General features: G+C 38.1%; 1 protein-coding gene across 1 annotated transcript in view; it reads left to right on the top strand.

Annotated features, from left to right (window-relative positions):
- The window catches only part of LOC137285077 (annexin-B12-like), a 38,092-nt gene that overhangs the window by 2,174 nt on the left and 21,528 nt on the right, over positions 1–14,390 (top strand). The window contains exons 2-4 of the mRNA XM_067817284.1: positions 10,877–11,006; positions 11,243–11,269; positions 12,095–12,134. Of these exons, the coding sequence (XP_067673385.1) occupies positions 10,899–11,006; positions 11,243–11,269; positions 12,095–12,134 (175 nt within the window). The 5' untranslated portion in view covers positions 10,877–10,898. The remainder of the gene's footprint in view (positions 1–10,876; positions 11,007–11,242; positions 11,270–12,094; positions 12,135–14,390) is intronic.

Raw genomic sequence — 14,390 nt, 5'->3', positions numbered from 1 at the left:
ATTTGCGCATCATGTAAAAACATATTATTTTCTTACATAGTTTCCATTAAGATTCACGAGAAGTCTGTAACATCATGTTTTACAGTGGTTTTGATGATCACTGATGGGGATGTCACCACATTCAGTTATTTAGGGAGCTAAAACAAGTCAATTCCTTTACCATTTCATGTTACATCAATAGATGGGTTTCAATGTATCTTCAGTTTCAAAGTTATAAAAAGAAAAATAAGAATCATAGATATGCCTGAGAAAAACCCAACTGTAAACATATTATTTATTTGTGTTTTTCACTAGGGCAGGGTGGAAAGCCAAGTGAACATACTTTATTCTTCCGAATGTACCAGCTAGTGGCATCTGCCCAATATCCTACACGTCACACTCACTAATGTGTGGTTGTCATGACTGCGGCTGTTTTCAACATTCATCCTACTCCCTGATTCACCAGGATGTTTTGTGTTAGTTAATACATTTGATCCCTGAGTCAGGTTGTAAAAGTGACAGTGTGTCCTGTTTTAACCTGTTCACAGATGCACCTCTTTAATGCAACGTCTTGTAAATGAGACACTTTTTACATTGATAACTTATTAAAGGTTAACAGATCTGTCATTTATGTTATCTTGATAGACGGTTAATATTTGCCCGTGAGTATAGTGCATAATATTTTGAAAATGTGAAAAGAGCAGTCAGACTTAGCAATTCTTGAAGACAAACTGCTTCTGAAAACTCTACCCATTTCGAGGGGCAACTTTCATGGAAAAAATTGCTTAATCTAGAAAATATATATCCATTTATCGTTTGTTTACAATGGTTGTACAATTCATTTGCTGTCAGTAAAGGTTTCACAACACAGTATGGCCATAAATGTCCATTCTGTTTACTATATGTATGTACATCCAAAAAACAAAAGTTGTACTTAAAATCGACCAATCAGAGCGGCCAGATGATTCACTACTCTGCGGCCAGCTTACAAGAACAGGTTGTTGGACAGCAGATTCTGTTATGTTCTGTTATGATTGTTCTCATTCACCTTTAAAATACACCCTTAATATCTGCTATCACAGACACAAAGAACATTCAGTAATTAGCTATGTTTAAACAGTGTTAGATCTAAATGCCACATACAATGTGTGACCTGAATGAAATATAAGCTTTGTTGTAGTACAGGGATCCACAAAGCATTCGGAGAGCTACGACATTCCTAAGCTTTGGTAATAGAGTCATGACCGCTTTGTGTATTGGGAACCCTGGGTAAAAATGCCACAGGACACTAGTCATGTTTTAGGTGTGCCTTTGTGAATATAAGCATGCTGAAACGTTTTGGTGATCCAATTCAACTGAAAACATCACAACAGCTGTGTCATTTCAGTTTATTTTTTGATAAATCATTAAACATTATGTAATCCTGAAAACTTGAAAACTGGAGTTTCTGAACACTATCATGACAGCAAGAAAAATTCAGCTTCATTTGTGTTGGACCCACAAACTAACCACCAGAACACGTTCAACCATCAAAAGGAGATTTCTTCATATGGACACAGACGTTCAATGATAAACAGTTTGATGGGTGCAAAATTAGGCTTTGAATCATGAATTCATCAAATTTATTGCATGTTCTGTTATCTGGGTTATGGTTTAACTTCATTGTGTGGGGCATAGAAACCATTTTGGATAGGACTATTAGGAGGATCAGTATTTTGTGCCTTTCACTAGGTTCAATTGCTACCCTAGGTTCCATGAATTTCTGTGGATAGGATAGGATACAGGATATTTATATATTGCAGATAGCCACGTACTAGTGCATGCTCAAGGTACTGGTATTTTTTCCTCGATCATTGGATGTCAATCTCAACAGCACATTGTATTTCAATTTCAACTCCCTGGGGAGTATACAATTCTTGCTGTACACATGGCACTCTGAGTTAATTGAGGCTCTCTCATCCTAACAAGGTATCCATTAACAGCTGGGTGGACTGGTCACAGTAGTTCACTGCACGTTGCTGTACCCACAACTATACTCAACCAAAAAGGTTTAGCACGCTCATATACAAAATGACATAAATCATATTATACCAAAAATAATTAGTATTTCCAAATCATACTATTGTTGCATTTCATTTATCGGTTAGAAAATCACCAAAAGCCGTGTTCAGTGTTCCAACAACGTCTCCACAGTCCCAAACTCGAGAAAGGGCTCTGAGCACACAAATGTCAGTATCATGTGTGACCTCCATTGGCCTGAATCACAGATGTGCATTGACATCTCATGCTGTCAACAACTGCTCTGAGCTCACCAAAGTTAATGTTACCCCATTCCATACGAGTGCAAGTTCAAGGTCACTGAAGTTATAAATATGTGGGTGAATATTCTTGCCTGCCAAGAATATCCCAAACATGCTCTATGGATGAGAGGCCTGGGTATCTTGCTAGCCACTGCACAGGTGGAACATTGTGATATGAAGAAGGTTCCTGGTTAGCATGGCAATGTGCATCCTCGATATCTCCAGGGTGTACGTTCCGATAACTCACCACTATACCCTGGACGCATTTACGGCTCTGCCCGATAAATTTATTACCTCCCTTGACTGTCTTTTGATCCAGTCAGGTGTCTACGCTGGGAAGTTGAGCGAACCAATCACAAGTCACTTTCGTTTTTTTAATTATCTAACCGATTATACTTGGCAACAGAAACCATGCAGAGGTTCTCTGGAAGAGGTAGAAGGCGTTCTTGCATATGTTGTTTTAAAGTTTCGGACCTGTCAATTTGTTTGTATAATTTCCCTAAAATCTGGGACGCACTGCGAGCAAATCTTTGCAGTTGCGACCGCTACCTTTGTTGACACTAGCAAGCTCAGTTATAACGGCAGCCTACCTGATTGGCTACTGTGAGAAGGCGGAGCCAGCAAAGGGAGGTAATAAATTTATCGGGCAGAGCCGTAGATGCGTCCAGGGTATAGTGGAGACTTATCGGAATGTACACCCTGGAAATATCGAGGATGGGCAATGTGTGGTCTAGTTTTATCCTGCTGAAACGTAAAACCTTGATTTGTTGCAAAAACGGGATATAACAGCTGGTCTGATGATTTCATCACAATATTGTTGTGCATGGAGGCTTCCCCCGACAACAAAAAAGTCCATTTTACCCTGGCATGGATCCCAGCCCAAACCATAATGCTTTCTCTGCCATATCGGTCATGTTCAATGACGTAATTCACTTCATTTCGTTCACCTGCTCGACGCATACCAGACGTCATACCCTCCTGTCAACAAAATCAACGCAGAATCGACGTGATTTGTACATGAATATTGTCCTGTTCCACTGTCCACGTCGCCATTGTTGATGAATGCATGTCCATTGTAAACATGCCTGTCTGTGACGTTGAGTCAAAGGTACCCCAACCACTGGGCGTCAGGCATGCAGTCTGGCGGCATGTAGGCGATTCATGACAGCTTGAGGGTGAACAATAGAACCAACGTGGGCCAACTGTGGTGCACTGGTAAACCTGTGATATCGAGATGACGTCACTAAATCTCAATCTTCCCTGGGCGTTGTTTTACAGGGCCTACCTGAGTGTGGACGATCTCTGACTTGGGTGGTTTCTTGCACACGTGCCTAGAGGCGTGAAATCGTGGTCTTGTGCACACTGAAATGACGCACTGCTTCCTGTAAGGTTTTACCAACCTGCAGTCTCCCAATGGCTTCATGTTGCTGATTTTCAGGCCTGCCTCTTCTACAGCCCATTCAGAATGCATGAAAAATGGAAAAGTTTTTGAATTTTAGACATGTTGGAGCAGGATTATCATTTTAAAGACTCATTTACACCAGGGTGCTAAACAATTTGGGTTCAGCATAGGTGTATGCATGTATTCATGTGGCCACCATCTGGTCATGTACCAATGGATTCATGGGTTCTTTTAAGTGCACAGGGTTGTGTACTGTACACTAGGGGTTGTGACAACACTGAAAGTCTGCTCACAAAGTTGACTCCAGCCACAGATTGGCTTGATCCTGGTGCCTCAACCTTGCTGTATTACTAGCCTGGCGCCTTAACCTCACCCACCTCGCCTCCCTAGATAGGGGCATGATGCATCATGGTTAGTGAAACACATTTTAGTCCACAATACACTTAGGCCTAAATGATAGTTATGGTTCCGATTACCCACCGACCTGTTAATTCTAATGCCCAACCCTATTTTTTCAGCAGTATGAATGAAATAAGCAGTTGAAGTTCCAGGTACCATTATATTTTGTCTGGAACCGACGCTTCGATCATTCTGATAGAGAAAGTCGATTTAAATAGGTGTAATCAAAACCACAGCATTTTATTTATCTTGCCTTTTGGTTTAGGGTTCTTCATAGATTAATATTCACTCTCCTACCCAGAGTTCCATGTGGCGAGCCAGCATTGCATCTCTGCCGCATCCCAGAATGATGTGACGATTCCTCACATCTTATACAGTTCATTCAATATCATGTGCGCATTTCATAACTGTTTTATTGTTTATGAGTCAACACATCTAGGTTGTTTACGTCTGAACCTTGGAAGCATCGGGGGGCATGACTTATGACGCTCTTTTGCAGTGACGATCTTTTCCTAAAAAAAATAATGTATAGCTCCAACAACACCTCATACCTCAACGCCTTCAACAGGGGTGGTCAAAGATGGATAATTATGAAAACTAAAACAGTAGAAACTAAAAACAAAACTCACCGAGACGGGTGCTCCTTCCAGTGACTGCATGTTTTGACGTGTGAGTTTCAGGACGCGACCGACAAATCACGGAACTGAGCTGAGAAATCTCCGCAGATGGCCAATCTTGTTTCAAGTATTGTTTCTGATAGGGGCATTGTGTTTATGTTATTACTGCTAAACTACCGATATCGGTGCGATTGTTTCACGAATGGGCTGCTTTGTTTACATTTGAGATGCAATTCCTTCAAATTTGCCGTAATTCCTTCAGTTACTTAGGGGGGCCTGCTACTGGTACAAGGGGCCATCTCAAAGACATTTTTTGCAGTTTCATGTGTGATGAATGTGTCTCATCGATTGATTAACATCCTATGTTTCATAAAGTTTATGTTGCGATATGTAAAAGAGTATGATACCTGATTTCCACAGAAAATCATTGTAGTAGATGTTTCATAACATATAGGTATCATGACCACCCGAAGATCAACAAGACTGAACATTATTTGTAAACTGTTTAATTCCCCTAAGGGATTATCATGTATTAGCTGATATCTCTATCCCCGAACCCGACACCAACCATCATCTGTTACACCCGTCCTGGTTTTGCTTTTGAGATGACCCCACCTACCTCTGTCTTTTTACAGTGTCAGTGAGACTCCAAGGTATCTACATCCTTAACAGTTTCAGCATGAAAATTATTATTTTTACGTCCACAATAGTTTACTAAGCTAAGTCTTAATTCAAAATGGGCATTTAAAAAGTATCCTTTGTAATACAATATTGTCGAACACTAATTTGCATAAAGCCATGTTCTGTTCAAAATAAGTTGCTTTGGACTTTGCAAAGGTCTGCATTGCTCATTTCTGCACTAATCGCTCCTGAGTAAAGTCCTTTTTTCATGTTTTCTATCTCCCTACCACTGGAACTGTAGTTAGACCGACCTTAGTTAAACAAATATTCACCCCTCCACATATCAATTGCATCAGTTGTAGAGATAAGTGTAAAAAAAACCCAGTTTTTTTCCTATTTCCAACAGTGCTTTACTACTTCTGCATAGATCATACACTAAGACATTCATGTCAAGGTCAAAATTTTTGTGTGTTTGAACAGCTACACTGCAAGACATCAAGCGAGGTTGACTGCTCATGGTTAAACTTCATATTTAATTACAACCTTCACCTCATAACTTTTTAAGCTTTATTTGACAATTTGCAATGGGGGATTATCTCACCTTAGTGACAATTCTTGTTCTGTATTTTTAAGTTAACATATTGAAATCTTAACATATTGTGATATATTGCAACTGTCATGCCTGTCAGAATCATCTGTTGCCCAAGTGCAGCAATACAATACTGGAGCATATTCTGTCCTGCATTCCCTGAACTGTGGACAGTGTTTTGAGGTATTGTGAAGACTATTATGGTTGTCCTCTATATAATCTAGGTATTGTGAAGACTAATATGGTTGTCCTCTATATAATCTAGGTATTGTGAAGACTAATATGGTTGTCCTCTATATAATCTAGGTATTGTGAAGACTATTATGGTTGTCCTCTATATAATCTAGGTATTTTGAAGACTATTATGGTTGTCCTCTATATAATCTAGGTATTGTGAAGACTATTATGGTTGTCCTCTATATAATCTAGGTATTGTGAAGACTAATATGGTTGTCCTCTATATAATCTAGGTATTGTGAAGACTAATATGGTTGTCCTCTATATAATCTAGGTATTGTGAAGACTATTATGGTTGTCCTCTATATAATCTAGGTATTTTGAAGACTAATATGGTTGTCCTCTATATAATCTAGGTATTTTGAAGACTAATATGGTTGTCCTCTATATAATCTAGGTATTTTGAAGACTAATATGGTTGTCCTCTATATAATCTAGGTATTTTGAAGACTAATATGGTTGTCCTCTATATAATCTAGGTATTGTGAAGACTAATATGGTTGTCCTCTATATAATCTAGGTATTTTGAAGACTAATATGGTTGTCCTCTATATAATCTAGGTATTGTGAAGACTATTATGGTTGTCCTCTATATAATCTAGGTATTTTGAAGACTATTATGGTTGTCCTCTATATAATCTAGGTATTTTGAAGACTAATATGGTTGTCCTCTATATAATCTAGGTATTTTGAAGACTAATATGGTTGTCCTCTATATAATCTAGGTATTTTGAAGACTAATATGGTTGTCCTCTATATAATCTAGGTATTGTGAAGACTATTATGGTTGTCCTCTATATAATCTAGGTATTTTGAAGACTAATATGGTTGTCCTCTATATAATCTAGGTATTGTGAAGACTATTATGGTTGTCCTCTATATAATCTAGGTATTTTGAAGACTAATATGGTTGTCCTCTATATAATCTAGGTATTTTGAAGACTAATATGGTTGTCCTCTATATAATCTAGGTATTGTGAAGACTATTATGGTTGTCCTCTATATAATCTAGGTATTTTGAAGACTAATATGGTTGTCCTCTATATAATCTAGGTATTGTGAAGACTAATATGGTTGTCCTCTATATAATCTAGGTATTTTGAAGACTAATATGGTTGTCCTCTATATAATCTAGGTATTTTGAAGACTAATATGGTTGTCCTCTATATAATCTAGGTATTTTGAAGACTAATATGGTTGTCCTCTATATAATCTAGGTATTGTGAAGACTATTATGGTTGTCCTCTATATAATCTAGGTATTTTGAAGACTAATATGGTTGTCCTCTATATAATCTAGGTATTTTGAAGACTAATATGGTTGTCCTCTATATAATCTAGGTATTGTGAAGACTATTATGGTTGTCCTCTATATAATCTAGGTATTTTGAAGACTAATATGGTTGTCCTCTATATAATCTAGGTATTGTGAAGACTATTATGGTTGTCCTCTATATAATCTAGGTATTTTGAAGACTAATATGGTTGTCCTCTATATAATCTAGGTATTGTGAAGACTATTATGGTTGTCCTCTATATAATCTAGGTATTTTGAAGACTAATATGGTTGTCCTCTATATAATCTAGGTATTTTGAAGACTATTATGGTTGTCCTCTATATAATCTAGGTATTTTGAAGACTAATATGGTTGTCCTCTATATAATCTAGGTATTTTGAAGACTAATATGGTTGTCCTCTATATAATCTAGGTATTGTGAAGACTATTATGGTTGTCCTCTATATAATCTAGGTATTGTGAAGACTATTATGGTTGTCCTCTATATAATCTAGGTATTGTGAAGACTAATATGGTTGTCCTCTATATAATCTAGGTATTTTGAAGACTAATATGGTTGTCCTCTATATAATCTAGGTATTTTGAAGACTAATATGGTTGTCCTCTATATAATCTAGGTATTGTGAAGACTATTATGGTTGTCCTCTATATAATCTAGGTATTGTGAAGACTATTATGGTTGTCCTCTATATAATCTAGGTATTTTGAAGACTAATATGGTTGTCCTCTATATAATCTAGGTATTGTGAAGACTAATATGGTTGTCCTCTGTATAATCTTTGTATAATATCATGATTTAAAATATGTTTAGTGTGTTAAAAGTGAAAATAGGGAGCAGTCTTTTATGAGTCGTACATTTGTAAAATATCATTCAATAAATTCACAAATCTGCACAACATTCTATAGCAGTACAGTGACAGTGGTAGTGTAAAGTGCATCAGTATTGGTGATACCTATAAATTCATTTTTGTAATAATAATGATAATCATTTAGATAGACAAGGTCTTGCCTTTGAAATGTATCCCATGTACACTGTCCTCATGCTCCCCATTGTTCTTGGTGTCCTTGGTTTGTTATTTCCTGGTCTCTTGGTGCAGATTAAGAGAATGCCTAGGTTCTCTACTGGGATCACAACCCTTCTGACACTCTGGCTAATGCAGAAGGTTGCATTGTTTGGCAGTCAACATATTCTCCTGAAATTTCATGGTGGGTTTGACTTGGCAGCGCTTCCTGGGAGAAGTCTCATTTGCTGTCTGCACCAGGGCCCTGAGCTGATGATGAACCTTACCAACCTGACTGTGCCAAACCTTCTCTGCTGCATATGTTCTTTAATCTGTGAAATATAACAGCAACAGTGGTCAGACTTCTACAAAGGGCATGCTAGATAGCTAGGATAAAAGTTTTATCTTCACTTCACACTTGAGGATTTGTTGGTTGTTTAAGCACTGAATCATTGATTTTACAGCTATAAGAAGGTGGTCTGTAAGTAATGGAGTCTGGTCCAGATCATCCAGTGGCTGACATAATGAGCATTGATCTGGCCAGTAGGGACATGTATAGCATTTTTGTACCATGCATATATCCTTGTCTAGTCATGTACAAAATGCACAAAAAATCTGAGTATTATTTCCATGGAAAGCCCCTCTGTGAAAAACAAGCCGGTAAATAGCCACATGACTTATCCTATCAGGTACACATTTTCAGATGGGTGAACACAGGCAATTGTGAACAAACTCACTAGCCTAAGGTGAGATCACATGTGCTTCATTGTGGGACATTAGTGAAATCGTTGAAAGTCTCGGGGGGTCAAGCTGTCAAACATCATCACCCATCCAAGGACTGTCCACACTCAACACTGCTTAATTGCAGCTGAAAAGTGACCTTAACTCTATGCACAGGATATGATGACATTCATTAAAAACGTATTTGAATCTGTCTATATGAGTGTATGATGAAGCATACCACATGGTCTGTATGAGATTTAAAATCCCGAGGGTTAGGGTTTTAAGTCTCATGAAAACCTGAGTGTTAATGTTTTATCAAGCTTACAAAATAACTGTAGATACACTTCAGATATAATTTCAATATTTGTGGTGGACTGTTGAAATCAACGGGGATGAGACTGGCAGACGACACCTTGCCTTGCACTTGCAATGCACATTTCCTGCACTACCTGTCTTGTGAAGACACATGTTTCTTGCTGACAGACAATTTCATTCTTCACAGCTATCCTTCACAGCCTTGTTAGATAAAACCCACAAGGTTGTAGGCAAAAGGGTTGCAGGTTCAAAACCAAGTATTGGCCCTATGTGTTGGAAGTTATCAATAATGTGATATTTTATGGTCACCTTCACTGACAGCAAGACCAGGTTGCATCAGTTTTCAAAACAAGTAATAATTCGTAGTCAGTGGATATTTGTGTGACAATCCCAGGGATTATGTGATAATCCCAGGATGATACAGTCCCATGGGATTTATGATGTGTAATGTGATAGACAGTATAGTGGTGTGATGTCACGGTAGGTTTGTAATAAGTATTAAGTCGAGGTAAGGTGGTTCATATGTGGTAAGGTGGTTCATATGTGAAATGTAAAGCGTTCCCCTTAATATTTTTACAGGGCTCTAATTGTTCCTCTTACTTGGAATTAATTTTGCATTTTATGCTTTATGTATTGCTGAATGAGTGTTTTAGGTAAAGCTGTTACAATACTTACATATTCGGTGAATCGAAGAGTAGATAATGACAATGATAATAATTCACTTATATAGTGCCTAGTATCCATCTGACTAGTTGCTCACTGGACGCTGTAATCAGAATCTTATTATCACTACCCCGGATAACCCAAGCTGCCTCTTAGGCGCTAGAAGGTTATAGTCACAGAACTCTATCTGACCGGGTACCCATTTTCTGCTGGGTGAACAGAAGCTAATTTGAACAAACTCACATGCCTATGGTGAGACCACATGTTTCCCATGTACTTCGTTGTGGGGCAGTAGCCCTTCAGTTTGTGGTCACCAGAACAGAATGTGAATGAATATTTACGTTTTTTTCATGGAGCATGTTTTACTTGATCCCTCATGTCCTTTTTTAAAGTGAGATATGCAAGAATGGAATATGTACTAGCAATACAGTAAGTGCAAGTAATGTTAATTTTCAATGGCTGCACATGGTACTGTGGACTGAAGCTATTAAACTGTCACATATCAAATTTGAGTGTCATGGGGCAGACTACAACAAATCCAAAGTCAACATGGAGGTTCCATTTTGTGCATCAATCACTCAACTACAATACTGTATTCGTGAATAATAATTCGTATTCGTTTCCCAATATTCGTGGTGCATAACATATTCGCTACATAGTGTATTCATTGCAGCCCTAATTTTTAGTCACGTTTTCTGACTTTCAGCATCATGGCATTTTTATCTATTCACAGGGCTGATAAAATCAACTGAAGTATGGGGAAGAGTTCAAGTTCTTCCTCTGATTCCTCAGACTATGAGTGGAAGCATCTTCCTAAACATCAGAAGAAGCAGATGAAAAAATGGAAGAAGAAGATGAGGAAGGTCAGACATCAGATATAATCACGGCTATGGAATTGATGGAGACTGAATGTGTTCCTTAAATGAAGTACCAACGTGTATGGAGAATGATTTCCTCATAGGAAAAGAGTTGATCTGTCATGTAATCTCTTGACCCATGAAGATCTGAGTTAGAACTGTTCTTCAGTACGCCATGCTTGTCGTAAAATCAACTAATCACCATGAAAACATTTCTGAGCATGTCCTTGTTTATTTTCCAGGGGAAAATCCCATATGGATCTCCTCCGGTAAGTACACATTAATTCTCATAATGAACCACCTTTATACAATTTTCTGTGATCTTAATTTCTTTGGTATTATGTTTCTTCACATTCTGGTTTCTAAATGGAATGGATGGCCTCATCATATGAGATGTTGCAGTCCAGTGTTTGCTCCATATATGTGTTTAAGAACCTTAAGAACCTTTCCTGAACCTGAGGTATGTTCATGGTTTAAAACTACCTGTGTTAGTTTGGGTTTTCCTCCTGCATGACATGCCATGCCATAACTGGGATACTACTACTGCTACCACTAATAATAATGATACTTTTCAACTTTCATTATGACATAAATACTTGAAACAGTTCTGATCACTAAGTTAAGTCAGATGTGGAGCTTTAGGCACCCTAAAGGGATTGCAAAGAGTCTGACTGGAAATTAATTCCGGTCGGTCTGACTCCTTTTTCTGTGTCATGGTTAATTTGGAACAAAATCCTTGTGCTTGCTGAAATTGATTTTAAAGATGTCAGCACTTTACCTTGCATGTACTGTTGAAAGAACGTTCATTTTCATCTCAGCAACACACTTTGAACTAGTCAGTGAGATCCTCTATGGACACTTATGGAATCTCACCACTTTCAAAGCATCAGAGGTTTTCCGGGTTCGAATCCAAGCATGGATATTATATGTGAAGAAACCCATCGCTCAAAGCTTCAGATGTCCACTATGGATTGCCTGACCCTGACTTCAGTATTTTAAAGGCTAACAAGTTGCAGACAGTTGCATAAAACAACATGCATTCATACAATTCACAAAGTTATGAGATAATATAATGTTTTGTTGTTACCTTCCAGCCGTTCATCATTCCTGGCTATATGGGACCGAACTTCTCAGGTAAACACGGAAAACATGGCAAACATGGCCACGCCTCACATGCAGGATATCCTGCGGGAGCCTACCCCCAACAGGCAGGGTATGCACCAGCTCCCGCAGGATATGCAGTCCCACCTGCAGGCTACGCGGCACCTCCAGCAGGCTATGCAGCGCCTCCTGCAGGGTATGCAGCGCCACCTGCAGGGTATGCCCAACCACCCGGAGGTTACCCCGCGGGGGCTGTACCACCCCCACACGGACCTGTTTACCCTGCAGGACAGTACCCTCCTCAGCCAGGCTATGGGCAAGGTAAGGTGATCTCCATTGCAAAAACTATTGCTTTCTGTTGCTAACATTCACCGGATTAATTACATGTTTATTTCTGGTGTCCCCAACAGTGATATTGATGGAATATTGTTGGAAGTAAAACTCACCCATTCTATCAATCACTTCTGTATGTAACATATAACATATAACATATATGTCATATGACAATTTGATTTTGAAGATTATTTATTTTTTGGAACTGCATGTCCTCAGGGTAAAGTGCCCTTGGTAGATGGACAAATGACTATTTTAATAATTCTATTGAAAATTATGTTTGTTGTTAGATAAAGTATGGGGCTGGTTAAAGAGATCGATAATCAGAATTATTGTCAGTGGGAATCTTTATCAAAATTATTAATGATTGTCAATCTGAAAATATTTTTTATCAATAATATAGTAAATTAACAGTTGTGATAAAATGACTTAAAATTTACTCAGTATGACTCTTTGCTTGTAATCCACTAACAAGTGACATGATTAATTTTGCATCAATGAAGCTGAATTTTTTCTTAAAATAATTTAGGCAATTATATGAGCCAGTAATACTCCTGTGTACTTTCTAATAAAGTGTGAAATATGCAAGAGAAAATACTGTCATGTCTTTTCGGCATTCAAGGGATGCGCTGTTTGTAGAGATTGTAGTTTGTGAAGGTGCGCAGAATGTAACATAGTGCTTAATGTGGCAAGTATGTAAATGTAAGTTTGAGTATATGTATGAAGAGTTCTAATATTTATGTATTATTTTTGCTTTTTTTTCTCCAGTTCCTCCAGGACAGTATCCCCCTGGCCAGTACCCTACAAGTAGGACTCATATCTATATTTTATGTCAGAATAGGGGACTGGGTGGCTGTGTCAGAGGAACAGAGATATTTGTTATATTCACTGCCATTCTCATTAACCGCACAAACCTCTTACTCTTCTTTGGGACCCATGAAGATCCGCGGTAGAATAGGTCTTCCGCAACCCATGCTTGCCACAAAAGGCGACTGCTTGTCATGAGAGGCGACTTACGGGTCCAGGTGGTCAGGCTCGCTGACTTGGTTGACACATACGATCAGATCCCAGTTGCGCAGATCAATGCTCATGCTGTTGATCACTGGATTGTCTGGTCCAGACTCAATTATTTACAGTCCGCCACTGTATAGCTGGAATATTGCTGAGTGTGGCGTAATATTAAATTCACTCACTACTCTTTTATGGTCAGGGCATTTGGTTAAAGTAGTCATGGTTAAAGTATTCACTTGTAATACTAAGTATGTGGAGCCTTTTGGAGTCCCTGAACAATATTGCTGGAATGTTGCTGAGAGTGCTGTAAGACCTTGTCAACAGAGTAACATACAACAATCAAATAAAACAACCCAATGAAATGGACAAGGCTAGCATAAGATTATTTTTGTTACTTGTAGTATTTATTCTTTTTCCAATTAACATTTCTGACAGCAGTCTTGTACGTATTTGAAGATTTGTTGTATATTGTTCACAAATCTGATTTTATTTTACAGATTATCCACCACGCTAAAGACTGATTCAGATTCAGCTGATTCAGAGGAAATATGGGGCAGTGGATATATAATGAACTAACAAATTTCGGTGCTTGTGACTGGAAAGGAAACAGATGTGGAAAATGGACATTTGAATCAAAGATAAAAGGAAATTTATGAATCATGATACTGAGGGGAAGGTGCCTTTTCTGTGTATCCTCTTAATTTTCAACAGCAATAAAATTGATGATTAGTTTTGATGAGAAAGTGTAGTGTAACATTGTGATGTTTTCTAATCATAGGGTAGTGTTTTGATGGTCAATTTTGCTATATACAATGGAACCTTGATAATCTGGACACAATATTTCATGAAGTTTGGCCCACACAATTGAGGCTTACCAATCTAAATTGTCCTTATAATTGAGGTTCCAGGTTAGAAAAGTAGCTCCTGTTTGAAGCAGTTTTATCA

Source organism: Haliotis asinina, chromosome 5 (genome assembly GCF_037392515.1).
Source record: "Haliotis asinina isolate JCU_RB_2024 chromosome 5, JCU_Hal_asi_v2, whole genome shotgun sequence".
Lineage (NCBI taxonomy): Eukaryota > Metazoa > Mollusca > Gastropoda > Lepetellida > Haliotidae > Haliotis > Haliotis asinina.
This window is presented reverse-complemented; position numbering and strand designations above follow the sequence as displayed.